Source organism: Cynoglossus semilaevis, chromosome 18 (assembly GCF_000523025.1).
Source record: "Cynoglossus semilaevis isolate Cse_v1.0 chromosome 18, Cse_v1.0, whole genome shotgun sequence".
Classification (NCBI taxonomy): Eukaryota; Metazoa; Chordata; class Actinopteri; order Pleuronectiformes; family Cynoglossidae; genus Cynoglossus; species Cynoglossus semilaevis.
The window spans coordinates 10,434,188-10,457,775 of NC_024324.1; the positions used below are offsets into that span (position 1 = coordinate 10,434,188).

A 23,588-nucleotide genomic window follows, 5' to 3' on the forward strand; every position below is an offset into this window, starting at 1 on the left:
ACACAGAGCGTGAAGACACAGCCGTGACAAAGAAAAAGAAGAAGAAGAAGAGGAAGAAAAAAAAACACACACAGCCAAGCCCCTTTTTCCTTCAAGCATGTCAACAAGTCCACACAAAGACTCTTGGGCTCCATTATTCAGCATGGATCCGTCCACACCTGGCTACGGCTCACATTTCTGCAGAAAATTGTTAAAAAGTAATCCCTAAAAGCGATTCAATAAAATTAAATGTACAAAGATCCTTTAACTGTTCTCGTCTGGTCTGAGACAGATACTGTCCAACACCCAAGACTTTGACACCAAAATCACTGCAGCTGGACAAAAAAAAATCACACCTCAATATTTCTTCAGCTAAGTCTCAATATATGGTATTTATCTTGATTATTCTTCCTATGTAATATGGTAACTATATATATATATTGCAAATAGTATATCAATGTATTTTATGTGCATAATAACACCACTGTTGGGAAGACTTCCCAACAGCAGGAGCATCAAACGAGTGAAAACCCAGAAAAGAATGATCTTCATGTCCTTGTGATTCATAAACTTCTGTCGTATAACTCAAGTATAGGAACTTAAACTGAGTGATAACAACAGGTGAAGTTAAACAGTTCTCCTGGAAACTGAATCTTCCATGTAAAATACTGTCTCTGTCTCAGAGACCTGACAACGGTGGAGCTGCTGCAGAGGGAAACGTCTCACCATCTGGCTGCATGTGTATAAAGTGGATAAATGACTGAAAACATGAGAAGCAGCACAGGATGCTGACAGAAACAGCAGGTAACACTGGAACGGGCAGCTCCAACACACTAATACAAATGCTTCACATTAGGCCATTATTGATTCTGCTTTATTGTGTTGGACATCAGCACTTCGGCTGAAATCATTCTTGCTGAAACCGCCTTGTTGTGGCGTGACTTCAGGCCCAGGCATGGCGTGGGATTTTACAAAGTATGTCATGAAACAGAGTCCGGCTGCGGTTGACTAATAAATGACCAATGATGGTTAATGTTTATTAGTTTGGAAATGGATTTGATTGATTGGTTAAACCTGAAAACCTACTCCAGTTTTCCTGTTTAAAGACCCGCCCCACTCCCAGCCTCCTACCAAAGCAGTCATATGGACAACATCAGCATCTGATTGGACAGGTTCCTGTAGTTAGTGATGAGTCTCCTGTGGTTTTCTAAACAATGCTGGCAGCTGGGCTGAACACTCTGGTTCCAGCAACCTCATTGCTCCACTGTTGCTCCTCTGTTTGTTTGGTTTTATGAGCACACAGTTTGTTCTTTCAAAACAGTGAAATTTGTCAGTCACATGTTTTTCATTTGTGACATCTTTCTTGTCTTTTGTTTGGTTGGATGCTTTTTGTGTTTACAGCACGCTCCAATCAAATGTTTTGAGACTTGGTTTGTTAGTGGACAGAGACCAGTCCTCCTGAAGAGGTTTGGTCATCAACGTTCAGACATAAGTCAGTCATACATAACCAAGACTAGTCTGGTTCACCTAACCTAAAGTAGTATAAAATAATTTATAAAGAACGATTTATGGCAGTTGGTTACATTGGTCTGCATCAAATAAAGGACTCTGATGGTTGGATATTGTTTACTTCTCAGGGACAGTCAACGCCATGTTTCATCATTATGAACGCCTGCAAATAAACTAACTGGTTAAAGAAAATCCTGTCTGTGTCTGCGTATCTGTGTAACCCTGGCTGAGAATGTTCTGCAGCCTGACTTGAAGTCTGACAACGGCAGCTCTGTTCAACGAGGGCCTTGTTGTTTTATATTGTATTGATAATTAACCCAGTACTGATTATTAACCCCGTTTAACTTTTAACAGCAGCCCTCTGTCTGTGTGCAACACAACACATTCTTCACCACCAAGGTCTTGAGCAGCTACAACCACGAGCTGAGCAAAAAAAAAAATCCAAATTTGTTTAAAAAGTGAGTGGCCTTTCTCTGCCAACTATGTGCTGTTTGTCAGTGAGCATTAGGGTCAGTGTCACATGCTCCTTGTTGGCACTGCCTGCAAAAACAAAGATAAACAGAAACATGACCAACTGTGACCTTAGGACGCACTTGACTGTCGGTTTGTCTGTCCGTCTGATTGTGATGTCATAATCAGTTTGAAATGTGTGTTTTGCGTGCTGATCGTTAATCATTAACCCTTTCTCTGGGGGTTAACTGCAAATGATTGGCATATTTGCATGCCTAATTAGTAACGTGTGTGTGTGTGTGTGTGTTCTGGGGGTGTACGATCTGTAGGCACCAGGACATGCTATTTTATGTGCATGTTATTAATCACAGCTATACGCCGTATAACTAATGTTTCCCTGGTGGTACACATCATAGTGGAAGCAATTACACACCAGTGAAATCTGTGGTGTGGGCAGGCAGAATTCCAGTTTTCAGAATGTCTCTGTGCCAAATTAGGGACACTGTTGTTCGTCGGTGAACACAAACAACTTGTAACACGCCCCGCTGTGGTTGTTGCTGAAGACCGTCTTCTGCCTCACTGGCTTTTTACTACGACACCAACAAACACCTCAGCAGCGGTTTAACATCTCTCTCTCTCTCTCTGTCAGTCAGAGGAAAACAGTCTCTCTCTCTCTCTCTCTCTCTCACACACACACACAGAGCAGTCAGTGGAGAGAGGAGACAAAGGAAGAGAGGGAGTGCTACAGTGTGGGAGGCTGGTGGGAGAATCATGGGGGGATTGAGGAGGGGGGAAATAAGCGGGAAAACAGAGATGGAGAACATAAGACAGGAGAGAGGGCTGGGGTGAAAACAGGACATTAAAAAAAAAGGTGGAAAAGAAAAGGAGGGAGAGGAGCAACAATGGAAAAGCTCATTCAGCCAGATGGGTTTAAGGTGCATGATGAAAGAGAAGGGAGGGAAATGAAAGAGAAGGGGTGAGGAAGGAAGGGTCAGTGTGGGCTGGGGGCTGGGGGGTACAGTGTAAGTAAGATAACTGACACAAAAGGGTGAGGAATATAAAGGGAGAGTGGGAGTAAACGGAGGATTTTGTTACCTGTTGGCTCTTTGTTTTAGGAATGATCAAAGATTTCCTGTCACGGCGAGGTTCTAACCAACGTGCCACCGGGCAGACACACATCAATATTTGGGTTTTTTTCTAGTACTTTGTGGTTAAATTGTGTGTGTGGTAGGATAAATGGGAGTAAATGACTTTTCTTTTTTTTTTTTGCTCAAACCACAATCAAACAAAGAGCATCAGAAGAAAGCAGCAGTGTTTACATAGATGTTAACGGGAGGTCATGAATTATGTATGTGAACACGGGGACCATCTCTGGTGAACGCACGTGCATTTAATGTTTGCAAACCTAAACTCCTGAAAATGTCTGTGTGTGTGTGTGTGACTGTATGAGTGCACAAGAGAATGTGTGTCCCTAATGAGGTGTTATGTTTCCCTCCATCAAGGCTGAGAACCTCAAATGGTTGCAAGAGACGAAAAAAAACAAGAGGGATCTTTAAGAGAGAGAGAAACAGGGGGTGAGAGAGAGAGAGCGAGAGAGACAGGGGGTGAGAGAGAGAGAGAGAGAGAGAGCGAGAGAGTGTTCCCGGTAAACACATCCATTTTCAGCTCAAGTGAGGTAATGCTGCCAATGCTACCACAATCCACACTCATTCAAATACACACTGAGGCACACACTCACACACAGACGTGCACAACGTGCAAGTTGTGCAGCCAGCCCTGTAGTTTGGCAGAACATCGGAGATCCACCCGCCCAAAGCCATAAAATGATTACACACACACACAAGCATGCATGCACACACACATGCACAGAAACACACACATCCACTATACCGCCGCTCACATGGAAGTCAAGTACAGCATGTGGGACCCGAATCAAAACAAAAACAACCTTCCTCTGCAGATGCTGGCGTGGCTCATGTGACCAAAACCACTGCACCCCATTGTTTACCGTGAACGATGGGAGAGAAAAGAAAAGGAGCAGGAAGGGAGGGAGGGAGGGAGGGAGGGAGGAAGAGAGGGAGGGAGGTGATAAGTGTGTAGTTTCAGCAACAACCCTGTTGATATTAAGAGCTCCGTGATAGAATGACGGTGGGGGGCCGGGGGGGGGGGGGGTATATGTGGAGAGGGAGAAAAACAGACAGAAGCAGAAGAAGAGTCTGTCCCACAGGGGGCAGAGGGGCATCTGCAGCAGCTGTCTACTGGATTCCAACACCACACACACACACACACACCATAACGCAGCCTGTAGCTGCAAAAGTCACTGGTGACAATTTAGCTTCTCTAAAGCTGCTCAGCGTGGTGATAAAGGAACCACCTGGAGATAAGAAGAAGAAGAACGTTGGAAAAGTAACCTTAACCTTTAGGGGCTTTCTGAAACGTGCGCGAGTGAGGGCACGATAACGGGCGCCACCGCTGCCAGCCTGCAGGTGAAGCTAGTGAAGCTAATGATAAATGTATTTGAAGAACAAAGGACAAGAGAGAGAGAAAAAGAAAGAGGGAGAGAGAGGGAGAGAGAGAGAGAGAGACAAAGTCAAACACTATCGGACAGAGAAAGCGAGCGTCAACACAGAACCCCTACAGAGTGGAGACACAACAAGTGAAGCTTTATCTTATTTGAAAGGTTGGCTGTTTTGTTCTGAGTGGGTACGTTGGTGGAGCAGCTGGGGGGGGGGGGAGGGGGCTTCACGAGATTGAGGTTAATGATCTTTGTCCCAGAAATTTATCGCCATTCTGACGCTACAATATGACAGGCACAAGAATAGAGCAGGTAAAAGAAAGGTCAGGACAAACCGCCTCCTATCAGGGGTAATACATTTTAAAAAAGAACAATGAACAATAGATTAATCAATTAACTGCCTAATTAGTCAACCATTACTTGACAAAGCACTTTGGTAAATTATAGTTTAAAATAATCGCCAGTGTTCCCCAGACACAGGCAGTTGTTTTGTCGTGTTCATAATACAATTTCAGTAGTTTATTTGACTTATGGTTGATTCATTGATTTCCTTTTTTTTTTCAAATAATTTATATTCTATTCAATTTTTGTACTTTAAAAAAAATCTATTCTATTCTATGTCTTTTTCTTTACTGCTGAGTGGTGAACAGCCACTGGTGTATCTGATGATGAAGGACCTTGTCCTCCACCGCAGCCCCCTCCCTTTGGTTTCCTTCAAATGACTCCTGTAAAGTATCCATAAAATGGCCTTTGTTATTTTATGGGGACATTCAGCCATTGTTATCCTCTGATGTTTATTTAAATAAAAAAATTAGAAAAACCAGGCCAAGTGTGTGGGCTGTAAACCCGACAGATGATGCTACAACCCTTAAAGTGTGGGATCTGGAAGCACCTGGAGTGCTGTATTTACTGTTCTGGTCCGATGCCCACTCTCAGCTTTAGATCTTACTGGAGACCACCTTAATGGACTTAAACGTAAAAGGATCTTCTGCTCGCGTCCTATTTGGGAACAATGTAGTTAGAGCGGTTGAAGCAGATGGCCCTCAGATGTCATGCTAACAAACGGCTAACTTTCGATTAAGTTTATCACTCCCTCCTCACAGCACACACGCTCCCCTCTATTTGTTGAGGAGAACATCTGTGGGATGTAGTTTTGACTCGTACTGGGTTCAATGGTTCGACTTAGAAAGTCAGAAGGAGCCGACCGCGGAGCTTCTGCCTATAAAATCAGTATTGGTAACTTGGATGACGATCGTTAGACGACTATAACAGAGTGACTCAGCCCCCAGGCAGTAAAAAGTACAACCAAACAAATCTGCACTTTTTAAGCTCGCTCAAGTGGCTCATGCTTCTCTGGAGGTGAAATTACACGCCATCGTGCTGAACACATTACAGCTTCTCCTGTGGTGTAAATATCTTTTGTACATCTGCTCATCCAGAAGGTGGATCTCTTCTACATCTGGGGTTGAACAACAATGTAGGCGTCTTGGTTTTGATTCATTACGAGGAGGAACAGTCGGGTCTACGCAGACAGCTTGTTACACAGCTTGAACTCTCTGATGAATAGATATGTTAATGATTAACCATTGCCTGGGTAATTGCTATTGAGAATTTACCAGCTTAGAATGATTACATTTATTGAGAGACAACTTTAGAATCATTTTGTTCATAAGAAATGTCCCTGTTCTGTGTATGTTCTACTGAATAAGATCAGCAGTGGGTGTGAAAAGGAACTAAACAATTTATAGATGAGTTAAACCACATGTGTCAAACTGAGGCCTGGGGGCCAAATCTGGCCCGCAGAGTAATTATATTTAGACTGCGAGATCATATCAAATGAGTGCTACAGTTATATAGGGCCCAGATACTGGCAGGAACTGTAGTATTAGTGGTGTATGCGCTGTTCTAGCACATACAGTTAGGCTTTTTTGTTGTTGGCCTGTTGAAAAAAAGATTCCATTAAAAGTTCGGCCCATGACTTCCTCCCAGTTTCTGAATTTGGCCCACTGTGAATTTGAATTTGTCAGTTAAAGACAGTTAAAGACTTTTTCAACTTAAATTCGCCCTCAGTTAAAGACTTTTTCAACTTAAATTCAAATTCAATTTACAACTTAAATTCTTTAGTTGATCATTTCAAAAGTGAGAAAAGGAATTTGTGCTAGTGGCTAGTATGCAACAAAACTAACCTGAGGGCTACACCCTCTTGTCTGTGTCGTATTTATGGTTCATAATGATAATGAGAATTGTCTACAAACACCTTCTATTTTGCATCAACTGTATGAATGCGTAGGAATTTGCTCTGACAGGCTGCAGACTGAAAAACTTCTCACGACTGACACTGTTTACTTGGAACACGTGCTGTGTTGACTGCACTGAGAGACACTTTGGTGATCCAAGGTCAGCCGCCTGTCAGGATGACGTTAGGGCTTTTTATTCCACTCTGCTAATTAGCGGGTAATTGGTGTCCTACCATTGTCGATGGCTGGTCTGTGGCTGTGCAAGTGCAGACACCATTGACGGTATTGACGGACTGTCTTGGTCAAAACATGTCTTGAGGGACTTAAAGGACAGGTCTTCAAGTAAACACACTCTAGTAAAGCCGGTCTAATGGAGTCCCGATCATTTCAGCAGCAGCCGCAGGGAGACAGGCGCTGGTAAATATAATGGTAGAGTTGATTTGATAATTGTATAAAACCGCCGATGCCAGCTTGACATTCCAACAGATGCACATGAGTCACAGTGAATGCACATGAATAGATAATAAACAGATGTACTGATTCTGAACTGAACCAAATCAGCCATAATGTTTGGCAGCCGCTGTCCTCCGAAGCATTTTTCCAGGTTCCACTCCAAGGAGATAGAATCTCATGAGAGTCCGGTGGGAGGAATCGTATTAATCGCTGCCAAAATGCGCGTCTGCACTGGACAAAGTCAACTCAGTGGAGCAAACAAAGACAGTTCAAGTCATTCTCCATTAATCCCTCACGTCTCCCTGACATTTAAAGCGATCCCTAAACAGCAGTTTAAGTATTAATCAGCCGGTAAGGTATATGGTGGATTGGCACGTCAAATATAACTATTGTTCTGGTGCTAACGCTCCTGGACAAAAACCTATTAGACCTAGTATTACATTTGGTCGTAGCACAGATGATGCTAATAATGAGGCTAATTTTAATACAAAACATACCTTTACTTTACCTTAGCCCACCCTTAACTGCAGCGTACAACCTGACAAACTGCGATAAAATTAATGAGCAACACTCCAAATTAAATCGGGGCCACAATTATGACACCCTCATGCCGTGCTCTTAATTAGTACATCTCCATTTTAATTAATAAAGCCTGTCAGCCTGACAGATATCGATAATTCACAGCAGACAGGTCGGCACAGCCTGAGAATTGATGATCATAATTAGACATGATGTGGGGACGGGCACCACAGGGCTGGGCTTGTTTTTAATAGGTTAGACTCCAGAAACATGTTGCCTCCCCTTGTTGTGTCACAACGTCTTTGCCTCAAACTAAAACTTTTCCCTGCATCAGTGGATGTTTATTAAAATTCGATTACAGCGGTGAGTCCTTAACATTTCAACGTTTAATCTGGAGACTAACAATTGTTACAACTGTTTTGTGTTTTTTGCCATTGCTTATAGTTTAAGTATTCAGAAACGGGGTGTGAAATAAAATGCTGTTCAATTATGAAAACAATCAACAGAATTATCTTAGTCAATATTTAAATTAGATTTCCAATCTATTATGCCCACAGTTTCTGGTATAATCATTGGTTCCTGGTACTAGTTCATGTCATGGAAAAACGCCTGCTGTGTCAAAGTTCAGCTCAACTATGAAGACGACTTGCAGCAGTGCAGAGCAGAACTTGGATCCAAATCCACGCGGCACAAGCCAACAAATGCTGAAGAGAAGAGACGGCCTGCTCCAGAGTCAACACTGCTCTTCTCCCTTCACTACAACGACTGTTTAGTCTTTGAGTTACAGCCCTAGAACAAACTCTCGTCCTTGCTGGTAGTCTATAGATAGATTCAACATTTAGTATGAGACATATTTTAACTATTAAAGTTAACAGCGTGCACTTTCATCATGCCTTAATCAAGAGTGAGGGATATTGTGTTTTGGAAAAGGAGATTTCATCTTCATCTGGCGGTGCTTTGAAATGGTTACTTGATACCGCTGTCAATTAGCACCACCTCATGCACACCACACCGCAGATACCCATAATGCACATCTGTCGATAGGATCAATTAGAGCCTATTTTCCCTGCTCTTGCAGCACTTTGTGCCATCAGTCCATTAAAGCTGAGGACTATGGATTAGTCAGAAACAACAGAGCCTTCTGTCACATAAACATCAGCTTTAAGGCTTTACACTGTTCACAGTAGACAAGACAATAATGGGATCCAAAGCTAAAGGATAAAACCGCAGCCATCTTGGACAAATTAGCATATGATTGACATTTTCTGTGAAGTATGACAATGATTTCTGCAACCCACACGTTTAGTGACGCTCTGTGGAAAACCACAGTTCTGCTTCAACTGCACTGTTGCATATCATCGATAAATGCCAATTTAAAAAAAAAAAATTGGTCGATGTCTGTAAATGAATGTTCCTAATAAAGCGGTCAATTCACCCTTCTACTGTACAGTCGGGCTGGGTGCTGCATAAATAATCAAGAACTGTGTTCAGATGAAATCTTGTTTAATCAAATGAGATGGTTTTCAAGTCCAGGGAAAGGCTACGGCTCCAACAGAACCTGTTCATCTACGGACTACAAAGACCTGTTCAGTCTTTCAGAGATTAAAAAAAGGGGCCAATGGATGCTGATATGGTATTTAAAAATCCATACAGGCCATTGTTTAATAAGATGAGCTCCTACAAGGAAACCATTCATGCGTGAACGTCTCAAGATAACCCTGGCTGCTTCTGTCTCAGCTGGGGCTTTCTTTACATCTCATGTGTGTTTTTCTCCATTCCAGAGACTCAGATCTCATTTGGTCCAATTAGACAAAAGTATATCATGCTGAAGATGGAAAGTGGAAAGTGAGAGAATGGATATTACAACAGTGTGTGTGATAGTTGGTGTGTAATGCTGACACAAATTAGATTCTATCATGTTCGCTTTAAAAAGGTCTGTCCGGGTCAGTCGATACTCAAAGAATTGATTGTAAGATTTTGTTGATCCCTTTGAAAACACGAATGCGCCGGCTGCCGAGATGTTATCGCAGATCTATTATCCAGACATGAGAGAGACTAAGGACTTTGGGTTTATCTCTAATGGATTTTCTAAAGCCCAGACAAGGAACCCTGATGTAGTTGCTATCTGTTTGAATGAGATTAGGGAGGCTATATTTTAACTTTCATTAGATTTACGTATTTTATTTTTGCTCTGATTATAGCTTGTATAGCTAGATGTATTAACTGAACACCTAGCTATGTCATTTTCCAAATATTCCTAAGGAATTCTCCTGGTCCTGTCCATTCTTTGCCTTGAGCATCACAGCTTAACAAGGAGTGCAGAAATAAAGTTAAATATAATAGTCCTCTATATCAAACTCTAAATGTACATTTTGTTACCAAAGTGGGGGGCGAGGGGAGAGGAGAGGTGCAGTGGGGCAGGATTAAATTGTTCAAAAGTACATAAATGGAATTAATGTATTGCAGTAGGAATTTCAGTGTTTTAAATAATAACAGTGGAGTTTTAAAGCAGCGGCTGTTAACGGTTGTCAAAACTTTAAACTTCTAAGTAAACTCGTTCTCGTTAATAACAGATTAGTAGTCATTACTGTGGCACAAACACAAACCCCTAACCCTTTTTTCTTTTTTCCACTGTCGGCACATTTGTGACAGGTATTTAAAACTGTAAGTCAGGCCCATCTGATAACAGTTCAACACAAGACTTGAATCAACACTCATTTTAATCCAGTAAATTGTTGTGTGGAAAAAGAAAAAACAAACTTCATCAGATAGTGGTACATTGATATTGGAGGATTGGGGAGGCAGAAGAAAGGGGGTGAAAAGTGCAAGAGCAGGAGAGAGAAAGAGAAAGAGAGAGAGAGAGAGAGAGAGAGATGTCTTTTCAGATGGTAATCACATGGTTTCTGAACTTCCCTGGCATCTACAGCAGGAAAACTGTTTTCTTTGGCAAACGTGGAGCATGTCTGTCACTCTCTCTACGGAGAACCCACTCTGCGTTCATGTACACGCCCCGTTCTCCCTCCCACTTCTCTTATTTCCAAACCCAAACGCCCTCCTTCCACCACAAACACAAACATATTGTGCAAAAAAGGGGGTGAGAGCAGTTTACGGTGCACCAAAAAGGTAGGACAGGTCGTAAAAGGAGGGAAACAAACAGCAGGATTGGTGAAACAGGCAGATCACTGAGCTACAACACTCTATCAAAAGACAAACATTAATGTGGACCATCCCTGTGGGTCTTCAGCTCTGTGTGAATTGGCTGCTGCTCTAGGCTCAGTGCAGAAAACTTGGCCTGTGTCAACAGTTAAAAGCAAAAAAAATAGATTAAAGGTTCTCAGAAACAGTCTTGTTTTGGCAACAGACTGACTCTTAAAGTTTGTCCTACTTACTCAAAGCCAGTTTCTTTGCTTCAACTCAGAGCGGCAAGAAATGTTGATCAGTTATAATAAATCGAAAAATAGATTGAATTATTGCGTCTGGCCCTGAAATATATATTTGAAACAGGAACAAGGGAGCTGTCACGTAGGTCCCAGACAGCATGAGTAAACTTTGTTCATGGAAGATAGGGAGTAACTTGACCTCCCCGCTCTGTCGTTTTAGGGGGGGATTGGTTTTAATAAGATGAACTTTTTTTTTCTCTCCTCCATTCTTTTGATTTTCCCCTTTAACTAAAACTTATACTTCACTTCCCCTGTTAGCAATTAGTCTCCACAAGCCTATTTGTCAAAAGCCAAACCATCGGTTCCCACTCTTCTACCCCCGCCAGCTCTTGTTACAATTGACTGTTTCCTGCATAGAAAACAGCAGGCAGCTGACTGGGACCACAGTCGGACAGTGTCAGGAGTTTTGACTGTAGGCAGAACCAGAACCAGACAATAACCATCACATCAACAAAAACAGAGGAAAAAATGCTGTAGCCAGCAGCAGCAGCTGCCTCCATGTGTTTAGACACAGCACATTTTTTAAATGTTTTATAGAGGGAACCATTTCTTTGGACGTTTGGGAGTTGGGGGGACGGGAGGGAGTTGGGGGGTGGCCATTTCAGAAAATAGGTCAATCATTCAGTGACATTTATCGATTTTTTTTTTGCAGGAGATCTGGAGAATTGCAGCTGTAGTCAATGTGCTGTAAACAAATAAGATGAAGAAGAAGAGGGAAAAGTGCTCAATAAAGTAATGGCAGGTGGAGGGGCTGACAAAGCCGTGATATGTAGCAACATAAACCCCCCCTCCCCAGGTCCAACATATATATACAGCGCGCTGTCATTTTTTTACTCTATTTTCGCGGTGATTGCACAGGCGTTGGGCGACTTCAGAGGCTCCCAGTGAGGTAGGAAATCCATTGTATGTGGGTTACAGGGGAGCTGGAGAGCCATCAAACAGCCAGACATATTCCTGTTAAATCACCGGCAGAGAGGGAACTTTTCAGAGTGCAATTAACAACCTCAAGGTCAGACTTCTCTGGAGAGTTATCTCTGAAGGAAAAATTCCTCGGGCGTTTTCTCCCTCCTCTATTTTACTGGTACCCTCACAAGTGCACACGCTCACATGTGCTCTCTCCATCTCATTTCCCTTCACTCCGGGTTACTGGCTCTCCACCATCCCTCCCAGCGGCCTGGCTCTCTTCTTCAAACCCCCCCCTCCCCCCCACCGGCCTGGCTCTCCTCTTCAAACCCCCCCCCCGTCACCATTAAAGATAAACCTTATATTGTGGTCAGCGGTGACACCGTTTCTTCACCAGTGCCAGAGCAGGGATGAAAACTGGTCACAGGTGTGCAGAGGATAAGAGCCATGGATCTTAATCTTCAGGCAATATTGGTTGCTGTGCCATGAAGAGGTCAGAGCAGCCATATCTGAGGAAGGAGCTTCTCCTGCTTCTGCCTGCCTTTGAGGTGTGGCAGGAACGAACTCGCACCGTTTTTTGTTGTGCAATGACAATTTATGAATTAAGCTGAAATGGATTTCTTTTTTCTTTTTGTCTGGTTTTACAGTAAGATTGATTTAGCACTTGACAGACTCAACAGATCTCTGTGTTTGAGGGGACGGTGCTTTTAAGTGCTACACAGAATAATTAGATGTCAAGTGTAAACTGTTGAATACATAATTGGGGGACTTTGCATTAACACAAGGAAAACCCCAAGTCATAGAAGGATTGAAGTGGGTGAAAAACCCTGAAAGACTAGGTGACTGTGGGTCAGGAGTAAGGAGCTTTCAGTTAGTAAATACGGAGCATGTGACAGATCTGTGGTTATACGTGGATTACAGCACGTAACTTGATGGATCGTGGATCCCGTAACTTGATGTCATTTCGTGTGAAGTGAACAGGAAATACAGTCATCTTTGGTGACTAACCATTGCTCAAAGGAAAGGCACCCAATGATGGAACACTTTATTCAGAGCAAGACAGGCCAAGACAACACTGCCGTGTGCTGGTTTCCTGCAGTACGTGCCGTTGCACACAACCACACCATGACAAAAAACTTCATTACAACTTAGTTAGATAAAAGCAGGCCAGGTTGAGATATTGACAAAGGCTGAGCCTGACCTTTAATGATAATCATGTGTCTCTTTGGAAAACACTTGCAAAAAACTAGCAAAAAGAGAACGTATTAATAAAGGGTAACATCTCTGCAGTCACATAGTACATACAGTATTGTCTCACTGTATCAGAGTACAGTAACAGTTGTCCCTACACTGACACAACAACCTCAACCCATGTTTAAGCCCTTTTTTTAATCAATAAGCTATTTCACAATAACTACATAAACATCAATAGAATTCCAATTCCTATGCAAGGAAGTAACTATCATGGGGCATCCTGTGTCCAATCCATGTTGATAGACGTAATATAACAGAAGAACTCTCCTCTAATGGCAAGAGGAAAACAATCAAACCTATCACACACTAAAGCAAATAACTATTAAAGTGTCAAATTACTGTTGGATGAAAACAGCACATGGAGATAAAGCTGCTTAAATGGATCAACTTTACTGTACGTCTCATCGACGTGTCATCGATTGGACACATCCAGCATGCGGAGACGAGTGAGGTTCAATAACAAGGTAGGCTTTCACAATTAACAGAAAACGATTGCAGTATCATATTGTTTTAACTGGCACTGCACTGCTGTGCATTCAGCCCTGTTAAAGTCTAACTGCTGTTTGGCCAAGGCCTTGTTTGTTAATTATGGCAAAATGTGTGTGTGTGTGTGTGTGTGTGTGTGTGTGTCACTGACACAAATGTGTCATCTCATAAACAGGGCTGAGTTTATATTGGCAGACTTCCCATTTTTACATGTGACAAAGCCAGTTCTGCAGGCCAACAGTGGGACCATGTCTACAGTCACATATGCACTGCTGCTGTATACACATCCACTCTGCACACGTACACAAAAGGCAACGGTTCAATGCACTCAGGTGTATAGGCTTGGTTAAGACGTCCTGATTAGGTAAAAAACAAAACCAACTATTAGAACGGAGGTTAAACCTATGACATGGTTCTTGAGGCCAGACCGGCTCATTTAAGTCATTCAGAACTTGTTGATCCTCTGGTTAGACCACGGTCCAAAAGGGAGTAATTATAAAATTAATCTAATTTCTCTGAGCCAGAACATCTTGTTGATGCCAGAGGATGCTGTACAGCAGCAGAACACCAGACTGGATGTCACTCCTGTCAGAACTATAAAAAGTGAGGCTACAGTATAATCCTAACAAAAACAACTAAATGGACAACTGAAGATTGGGAAGACAATTCCTGCTCACATGAGTCTCCGTTCCTGCTATGACCTTTGGATGCAGAAGTTAAAGGTCAGATCGCAGTCAGATAAATCACATTGGGGATTCAGATCAACATTAGGTTTGCTTCATGAGCTCTAACGATGATCAATCTGCAGCACAAGTATGAAGCCATCAGGTCAGTATGAAATATAATCTCTAAATATAAAAAGGAAGTGAGGCAGCTCTGAGTCAGGCCCAGTTCTGTCCGGGCGTCCCTCGTGAAGGGGCCTTGACTGTGTACTGTATTTTCAATCATTTATGGTTGTCATCAGCATATCATGCAGAAACTAATATACTTTTAATCCCCTGTCTGGTATAGTCGATTTGAAAAAAATAATAAATAACCCAAGCCTAAAAATGCTGAAATGATGTTTGCAGACTGTAATTTCTGGACTAATCCCATGCTGTTGCCTCAGCTTTCTGGAGCAATTATGGTTATGGTTAAATTACAAGCCCCCGGTGGTTATCCCAAAATTGTAGAAGCGGTGCAGAACGGACTGCGGGCCATGAGGGTCAATTAACGTGGTAAATCGCACCAGTGACCGTCGTGTATGTGTTTCCTGCTCCACGGCGAGGACACAATGGACTTATAATTACTGTGGACTTTTATCCAAAACACGCACTGGAACAAAAGTGGTTCATGTTTTAAGGGGGGGGTAGGAGGGGCAGGAGGGGCTATTACTGCTTCGTGTTTCATCTTGCACACACAAACACTGACTGACCTGGCATGAGGCACATCGATGCTGGATGAGACCACTTTGCGTTTCTGCTCCAGCAGGGACACTGATCGGGTGTCGGGGTCTCTGCCAATGCGTTTGCAGTCTGCCATCCTCTGCTCCTCCAAGGCCTCCGGGCTCAGGGAGCCACCGTTCATCTTGTGGCCCTCTAGTGCTCCGTTGCTGGAACTCTGCTGCAGTAGGATATAAAAAGAAATGGAGGTCAAATGTTTGGATGTAGAAACATTACGAAAGAATACAAATGTGAAACCACAATGAGCCGAGAATAATTACCAAAAGTTATGCAGAAACAAAAATAATGGTCCCTTACATTTCAGTTGCAGATGGAAAAAAAGTAAGATTAAAAATTTCATGCAATCAAAATATAAAATACATGGAAATGTGCACAGGAGAACACTCACAAAGCAGAAGTCGTTTTTTCCCCTCTCCAACACAACACTAGTCAGAGACAGTCAGTTTTTCTTGATACATTGTAAATGAAAGTCTGTGGTCCACTGTGGTTCACAGAAATCTCGTCTCTTGTTTTAAAAAAAAAAAACAAAACTTTTTCCATAGCAGAAGGTTCAAAACTGCTCTGTGGTCAGTTATAAAATTAGCACATTGACCATGTGGTATGCCTGTGTTAACAGGAAGAGGACTGTTAACTCTGCACTTGTTTGTTTAGTGGCAGAACAAAACAAGCAGAACAAGTAACAGCTTCGGCAAAACTCAGAGCAGAAACAAGGACGCACACTCTAAAAAATTAAGAAAAAAAAAAGCCCGTGAGTCCTACTCCATTTTGTATTATCAAGTGAGGGTCAAAAGGACTGTGTGATATAATCTGGTCAGAAAAGTGACAGGCTGTGGTTCTTATCTACCTCTTTAGCATAGATATTAAGATGTCAACACTGCACCATTAATGTGGTGCTGTGGTTCAAACACCACAGGCCCAAAAGTAGTTTAAAGCTAACCTTTTGCTGAATCTTTCAAATGTCTGACAAATGACAGACAAATATTTTACAAAAAAAAAATAAAACTACTACATAGCATAAGACAAGTTGTGTTGTGTTGTGTTTCCCACTGCAGCCTATCTGCACATTTTCCATGCAGGCCTTGCAACAGTAAATGATACAGGAGTAATAAAAGCCTGCTCTCCTAAAAAGTTCAAGGGCACATTTGTGTATTTCAAGGAGATTTCTAAGCCTGGCATGAAGTTGAAATTGAAGTAGGGGAAGTACCAGCGGCTCCCGAGGCCTTCCTGATTCAAACCTCTGTGGTGAGACGGTCGATCCCCGAAATACACACACAACACAACCCTGCTGCCCTGAAAACCACAGTTTGACACACTAACATACAGGATGGCACAACACCAGAAAACATGGGTTCAACAGTCAACTTTATTTATTGAACCAATGATTATAGGAGAGAAACACTCTCTTCATCAAACCGTTCTGAAAACTCCTACCTGTACTGTAACTTTTTTTCTTATGCAACTGCAAAAAAACTGCATACATGAAACCCTGCATGCACCTACGCACACGCCAACACTTTTTCACCCATATACAAAAACTCAGAGCAGACGAGTATGACATACAGGCCAGTCGGAGTTATACTGTGGATTATTATCTTACTCTAAGCACTGTAGCACAATTAGCACAGATGGTGGAAAACAGTCAGTTAATCAAATACACACATAAACACCAGAAAAAAAAAACAATTCACTTAGATTGATGAGGTAAAAAAAAAAGCCATATCGAGTATCATTTATGAGAGAGGCATGTTCCAGGGACGCTCAGTGGTGCACTGTGAAAACACAGGCTTCAGTATAACAACAAGATGGATTGCACCAGCTCAGAGAAGATTAGGTGTTGTGTTGGGTGCAGGAGGATAAAAAAAAGAAACAACAACAACAACAACGGCAGCAATACCTCCTCCTGTTGGTCTGTTTTATGAATAATGACATTTCAGGCGGTCAGGATATTGTGAAGCATGCCAAATTGGTTGTAAAATATGAGCCGCCTGCTTCGACGCTGGTGCACGAGCACGCCCGTTTGGTTGTGTGTACACGTGCACAGCACTAACTGATTCTCTGCCTCGTCCTCTTCATCTCACAGAAACTCATAATCTATCTGCTTTGGGCAGCAGTTCGTCAAGCGTAGAGATTCCACTTACATTTGCAGGTCAAAGGTCATCATAAAGGAGGCAGACACGGGCCATATATTGAATACCATGGATCAAATGTCATAAAATCCCAACAGACTGCGTCTTTCACTTGAAATGGATCTTTGTCAGGAAGAAAGCACTTTTACTGCAGCATCTCATGGAAGTGATTACAATTAGAGGTTTTAATGGTTATTGATGCTCCAGCCAACAGTCCATCCACAAAGAGTGCAATATCTCACAACAATCACATTTCAGTTAAGCCGTTACTGGCTATAAAATTAAAATGTAACGTTCAACAGTCGATACACATCCAGAAACTGTTGTCTTTAACTCAAACTAATTTAAACTGATTTTATGTATGTCGATAATATTTTAATTATTTAATATAAATGGGGCCAGATGGTGGCACGTAGGTTCTAGAAGATAACCGGTGTGAGCAGTCTAGACCCATCAACAGAACAGATAGTTGTAGCTTACCAGACAGTTTGCTGACTCTACTGCTCTCATTTTGCTTTTGGCACAACCCCTATCCACAAGCTTACATTTTCTCTACACAAGCAACCTGAGAATCCCTTTAGGTGAACAAATACGACACCAATCTTAGGCTTATGAGTGTCACTGAATCCAAATTACAGTTGTGTCCACCAGAGCGTTGCCAGCTGACTATTAATATCTGTGTTCATGTACATAAAACACAGCACCGCCTATCTGTGTGAGTGCAGCAGACACCGGAACAGAAACAAATAATAAGGCAATTACCAAACAAAATGAAACAAAGTTTCAGGTAGAACTTTCCCTGGGTGCGTGCCATTTACTTCACGGGTTTATTTTTGATATGTGTGATTAATTTGTATAATCTGTCAATAATGACAGCTTTAGGTTTGTCTTGGTAAAGGGTGTGGAAGAAATGAACAAAAGTTTCTTTTAAAGCCATTTTGAAGAATTGGCTATGTGGAGTTAGCTACATTCCAATAGTAGCTTCATAACACTGGTTCCAAAGAGGATTTATAAAACCTTTGTTGTGTGAGTGACTTATTCCCTAATTTATTTTTTGTGGCATTGTTTTTTAGTTTGACACTTTTGGGATCTCTATTTTTCTTTTTTACGTTGTTACTCTTTTGCAACAAAGAAATGTTCTAACCCTCATGGTAATTGCGACGTGTGAATGGACCCTGTCCGTTGTTTGGCAAGTTGCATGAGATTTTGTCTTCCCTATTCTTGCATTTTCCTGCGTCAGGGGAAACAGTGTCCTTCGAGCTTATCCTGAACTCCAGGATGTTTCGAGTCAGACTCCAGGTTACACTGAGGTTACCAAAGGCCTGGAGCCCTAATAATATAATAACACTGCAGAAGAAACAGATATTATCCCCAATTTGTGCAGCTCTTACTGTGGAATTGAAAAAAGGGAAGTTATCTGCAGAGAGAATTACAAAATCCAGATTTTTTTTTTAAAGTACACACTTTATTTGCAGAAGTAAAATAAAAAAAGGATCCAGACTTCAAGTGTGCCTTCAGCTGCACTCACATCATTGCAAACGCAATGGTCTTCAGATGTGACCCTGTGTTCTATGCCGATGCTGCTCAGTCGACCAATAAGCCAACAAGCGACACCGGCCTGCCTGGGATCAACACTCCAGAACAAAGAGTCACTCAGCTCTCCGTCGAAAAGCTTGTTTCATTGACTCCCACATCAACGTACAATCAACATAAACAACGGCAGGGACAACAAAAGCTGCGGCTTCACAAAAACAACTACTGTGTCTTTGTAGCGAGCAGCAAGGAATCTGTGCTACAATGTTCACAACAACACAGAGTCGCATAAATCAACAAGTCAACAAGTGGCATCCTGATGCCCTCCCTCTTTCCTTCCCCTCCAGTCCAGAATGGTGGCATTCGCTTGCCATACCGGGCAGTGAGCCAAGCACCCTGCTTCTTTAGAACATGCCACCCATTGCCAACCTGGGGGGTGCCTGCTTTGTTGGCTGCACAGCTGCAACTCAAACAGGACAGAATGCCCTCACAAACAACCCCCACTCCAAGATATTAAGTAGTCGGCTCTCACCAGTTACACATAGAAAAGTATATGTGGGAGACGGTCACACACACGTACACACACAGCTATGCAGACAAAAAACAACATGAATGCACACAAGTCCTCACACACACACACGCGCGCGCACGCACGCGCACACACACTCGCCCCTCCTCCTCATTTTATGGCCAGTTTTCCTCCTCGGCAGGGGAATTGAGTTGTGCTGAAAGAGACTCGACCATTGTGCTGACAGGATCCTCAGCTGCACCACTCCAGCCTGCAGCACTGACCGCAACAATACTGTGCAACAGCTTTCTGTGAGTACAGCGGTGCATACAGAATACGTTCAAATGAGAAACCAGAGAGGCAAAGGCTCCCGCTGCATTTACCTGCCACTCCGCAGTGGCATTCCTCTTAATTAGAACATGACCTATTTGTGTTCAGAATCATTCAGTGCACACAAGTCCAACTTTGATTAGGGATTTACGCCCACTGTCCTGAAATTACAGCTTGGCTTCATTGTCTGTAGATGAACTCAAATTTCCCAAAAGGAAATGGTAACAGCTAGCGGCCGGACATTTCTAGGTTCAGCTCTAAAAGTGAGACATAAGGATATAAGTAACCTCATCAAAAACATTACCAAGAAACAAAAGCATGCACATGATCGCAAGGAGGAACAATACCACGCCAATAAATAAATCAGAGACCGTCAACAAGCCATTTTTTTTTTCTTCATTCGCAGGCATTCCTCAGTCCCTCCCACACTATAAAAAGGACAGGACGCAAACAGAAACACACCAGAAAGTGTTTTTATCCCAGAGCTGGATTCCTGCCTCCTCCTTCTCCTCCTCACACACTCTTTATCTGAAACAGTTTGACACCAAAAGCATACCAGATAAAAATGAAGGCAACTGGGTCAGAGCTGCTAATTAGGCCCATATCTGGACTCCAGGATTGGACGTTGTTTTTACAAAAATAAAAGCTGATGTTACAGAATATTTCTCAACTAGTGCGGACTAACCTTAAGGAGGTCATGGGTTAAATTCAGTCTTTTTTTCTGTTACACATGAAAGTTGTCTCTCTTTTTTTAACTGTTAAAATTTGTGCTACTACTGGTCTTTTTTTTAATAGAGAAAATGATTAAAGTCAACTCTGTCCATTGGTCAAGGAGTTCTGGACGTGAAATTTTCTCAAAGAAGTTGCCTAACAGAACTCTTCAACCTTGACCGTGACCTGGATGACTGAGAATCTTCATAGACATCTGTCCGTTGGAGAATCAGCCATTTTTTAAATAATATTACTCTCTCTTCTCTAAACTGTTGCTATTAAAAACGCCTCTTGTGGAGCTGTAAGGTATTGCATTAACAGTGGGGATGTACAAATAAACAAACCCAGACATAATGATCACAAACACTGGCATCAGGTCTTTTTAACACAACATGATGTCAATTTCAAATCAGTGACTGGACGATTAAGTTTTAAACACAATTTAAAATTGAGGAACCTTAATGATTTAACTTGTATTTACCTCTAAATGGGATCATACCCTACAAATTGGCATCAAATTCTACTAAAAAAGAAGTGAAGGGAGCCATAAGAAGAGGTAGCTAAAACTTGACCAAACTTGAAATAATTTTATTCTTATCCAGTTGACCATTTACAGTAGCTCTGTTATGCTGAAGTCTATGGGCTGAGGTCCACTTCCTGCATACAGTCCATGGTACAGTGTGTGCCCTGTTGTTTCCAGTTGATTAAAATGTCCAGCAGCATTTTATGGGAATGCAAATTCCATGTGCATATAAAAGGGTTGTGCACAAAATAATTTGTGACAAATGTCACGAGCTAATCACAATCGAATGTGCAGAAGTCTTTCAGTCCAACAGTCCAAAAAAGGGCTGCAGCCTACAGTTACACACACAAGAAGAGAAAGAGAGAGAGCAGCAGCAGCTGAGGTGTTTGTTTGCCTCGGCTCTCACCCACCCACTGGCTCACATAAACATTGCGCAGGCCTCTCTATCAAGCAAGCCCTTTGTCCCATTTAATCTGATGTCGACAAATGTCACCATGACAGTCCGTTATTTGATGCAATGTGCAACCAAATGTGTATAGCGACCATTGTACTATTTTCTCCTGCTTGCTTCAATCCGCCGACAGCAGCTGCAACTGCAGCGGCAGTTAAATCCGCTCTGTGCAGGAAGCGGTTTAACGCTGCAAAACACCGCACAACAAAAACAGTGGAAGCGCTGCCTGCCGGCCGGGGCGCTCTTCTGTACACGTACACAAACATACCAACCTTCAAGCTGGATTTGAGCGGTGCTTTGGCTGCAATGTGGTTGATGCCGGCGGCTATCTCTTCCTCGGAGAACTCCTTCAGACTGCCGTCCTGCATTAGCACCGTGTAGACGCTGCGCTTGTTGGCCGCCGACGCGTCTCTGTTTTCCTGCTTGACAGCCTGGACCACTCCTGTCACCGGAGCTCCGTCACCGGTCGGACTGGGCGCATAAACACGGCTGCCCAGAATGGACCGCTTCACCAAACGCCTCGTATGCATGTTTAACAAAGTGTGGCAGTATATAAAGGTCGCTTTTGAATCCTAACCGTCGAATTATAGCCGGTAAACAACGTCGAAGAAAGCACAAAACCGCAGCGGGTAGACTACGCGCTCTAAAAGCCCTGACAAAATGTTAGAAAGCGGCAACATACTCGGACACCTCCACACCGAGTCCCACATAAAAATGTAACGCGCTCAAAAGCACCAAAAACTATCGGAAAACCTTTGAATGAAAAGCTTACAAGGCGAAAAACGATTCATTCGATGCAAAACAACCTCCACATCCAACCGGCTACCTCTCTCCCTCCGTTCGACCTGTTTGTTTTCCCCACTGCTCCCTCCGAGCTTCAGGGACAGCGGGAAAACACGGCACCGTCACGCGACCAGGAAGCGAAACAACATTTGCACACGACTTGACAAATAACGGACGTCTGTACAAGAAAAAGATTAGAATGTTGAATGATGCAACTACAAACGTCGAAATAAATCCCTTCTCTCAAAACGGTATATCTTATCCTTAGTGTAAAGGTCGAAAAACGGGGAAAAATAAGGATCTTATCTGACTCCAGTTCCGGTTGCTCAAAATTCCAGTCCGTACTATGTTGAGACCGCACAGAGGCTCTACCGGCGGAATGCTGCCTGTAAACATGTGCGGTCCGGCGGCCCAGTCGGGCTGCGATTGGTCGGTAAAGCACACGCCTCCACAAGCCCCTACCGCTCCTCCTTCTCCCCCCGACTGAAGGTAATGCAAGCCGGGAGGATGCTCCATTCAAAACAATGACGCAAGGATGGAGAGGAAACCAGAAGGGAGGGGGGCAAGAAAGGGGGGGAGGGGAAGAAAAGGGGGAAGAAGAAGGAGAATTTGGGCTAAGGAGGAGGGAAAGTTCTGTCAGATAAACAAGCTTTTTGATACAACCTAGTTTTTGCAGACATATAACCTACTTTCCTGTGCCCAGAGTCTTTCAATTAACTAAAATCTTGTTTCTAAAAGGAAAGTTGTGGACTCAAGCACTCAGAGTTATGAATGAAAACACAGCCTGGATAATTTTGTGTTATTTCTTAAAAACAAAAACAAAGCTTCTGGTCAACGCAACCACACATACACACAAACACAATGGCCCAGCCCTGCATATTTGGCAAAGGACAAACAAATGGAATGAAAAGCTAGTTGAAGCAGGTCAGAAACACATGTGGCCAATATGCAAGAAGGATTACCTTAAAATACCTGTGTGAGCCTGAATAAAATAGGTAAGACTAGCACAACAAGGATAGACCGCACGATAAGTAACCATATTAGAAGAATTACGGTTGAGCAGCTTGAAGATACAAGTTAGACGAGAAAAGTTATATTGGTTTTGGCATTGATTTCACACTGAAGGAGACTTAAAGTAGGACTGATTAGTCCTGACAAGATCAGCAGTGTATAAATGTGGTATTGAAAGGAATATTTGTGAATTTACGAAAATGTTCAATATTAAAATGTGTAAAATCTGTAGAAGGCTGTAATACTTCTTTAAATAACATTTAAAAAGGAACATCAGCTTCTCTTTTATTCATTTATTAAAATATATCAATATATGTGTATATAATGTACTTTTTTCTTTTTCTGCCAACCCATTTTTCTGTCTGTGTTTATTTAGGTGTTGCACATTAAGCTGATTCTACTTTCAGAAGTCACATTGTGCACGC

At 42.5% G+C, this 23,588-nt stretch overlaps 1 protein-coding gene across 1 annotated transcript in view; it reads right to left on the minus strand.

The window, feature by feature from the left end:
• znf704 (zinc finger protein 704) overlaps window positions 1-22,633 on the minus strand; it is a 47,826-nt gene extending 25,193 nt beyond the window's left edge. Inside the window, 2 exon segments of the mRNA XM_025065064.1 lie at window positions 15,160-15,347; window positions 21,642-22,633. Of these exon segments, the coding sequence (XP_024920832.1) occupies window positions 15,160-15,347; window positions 21,642-21,899 (446 nt within the window). The 5' untranslated portion in view covers window positions 21,900-22,633.
• Window positions 22,634-23,588: the final 955 nt, after the last annotated feature.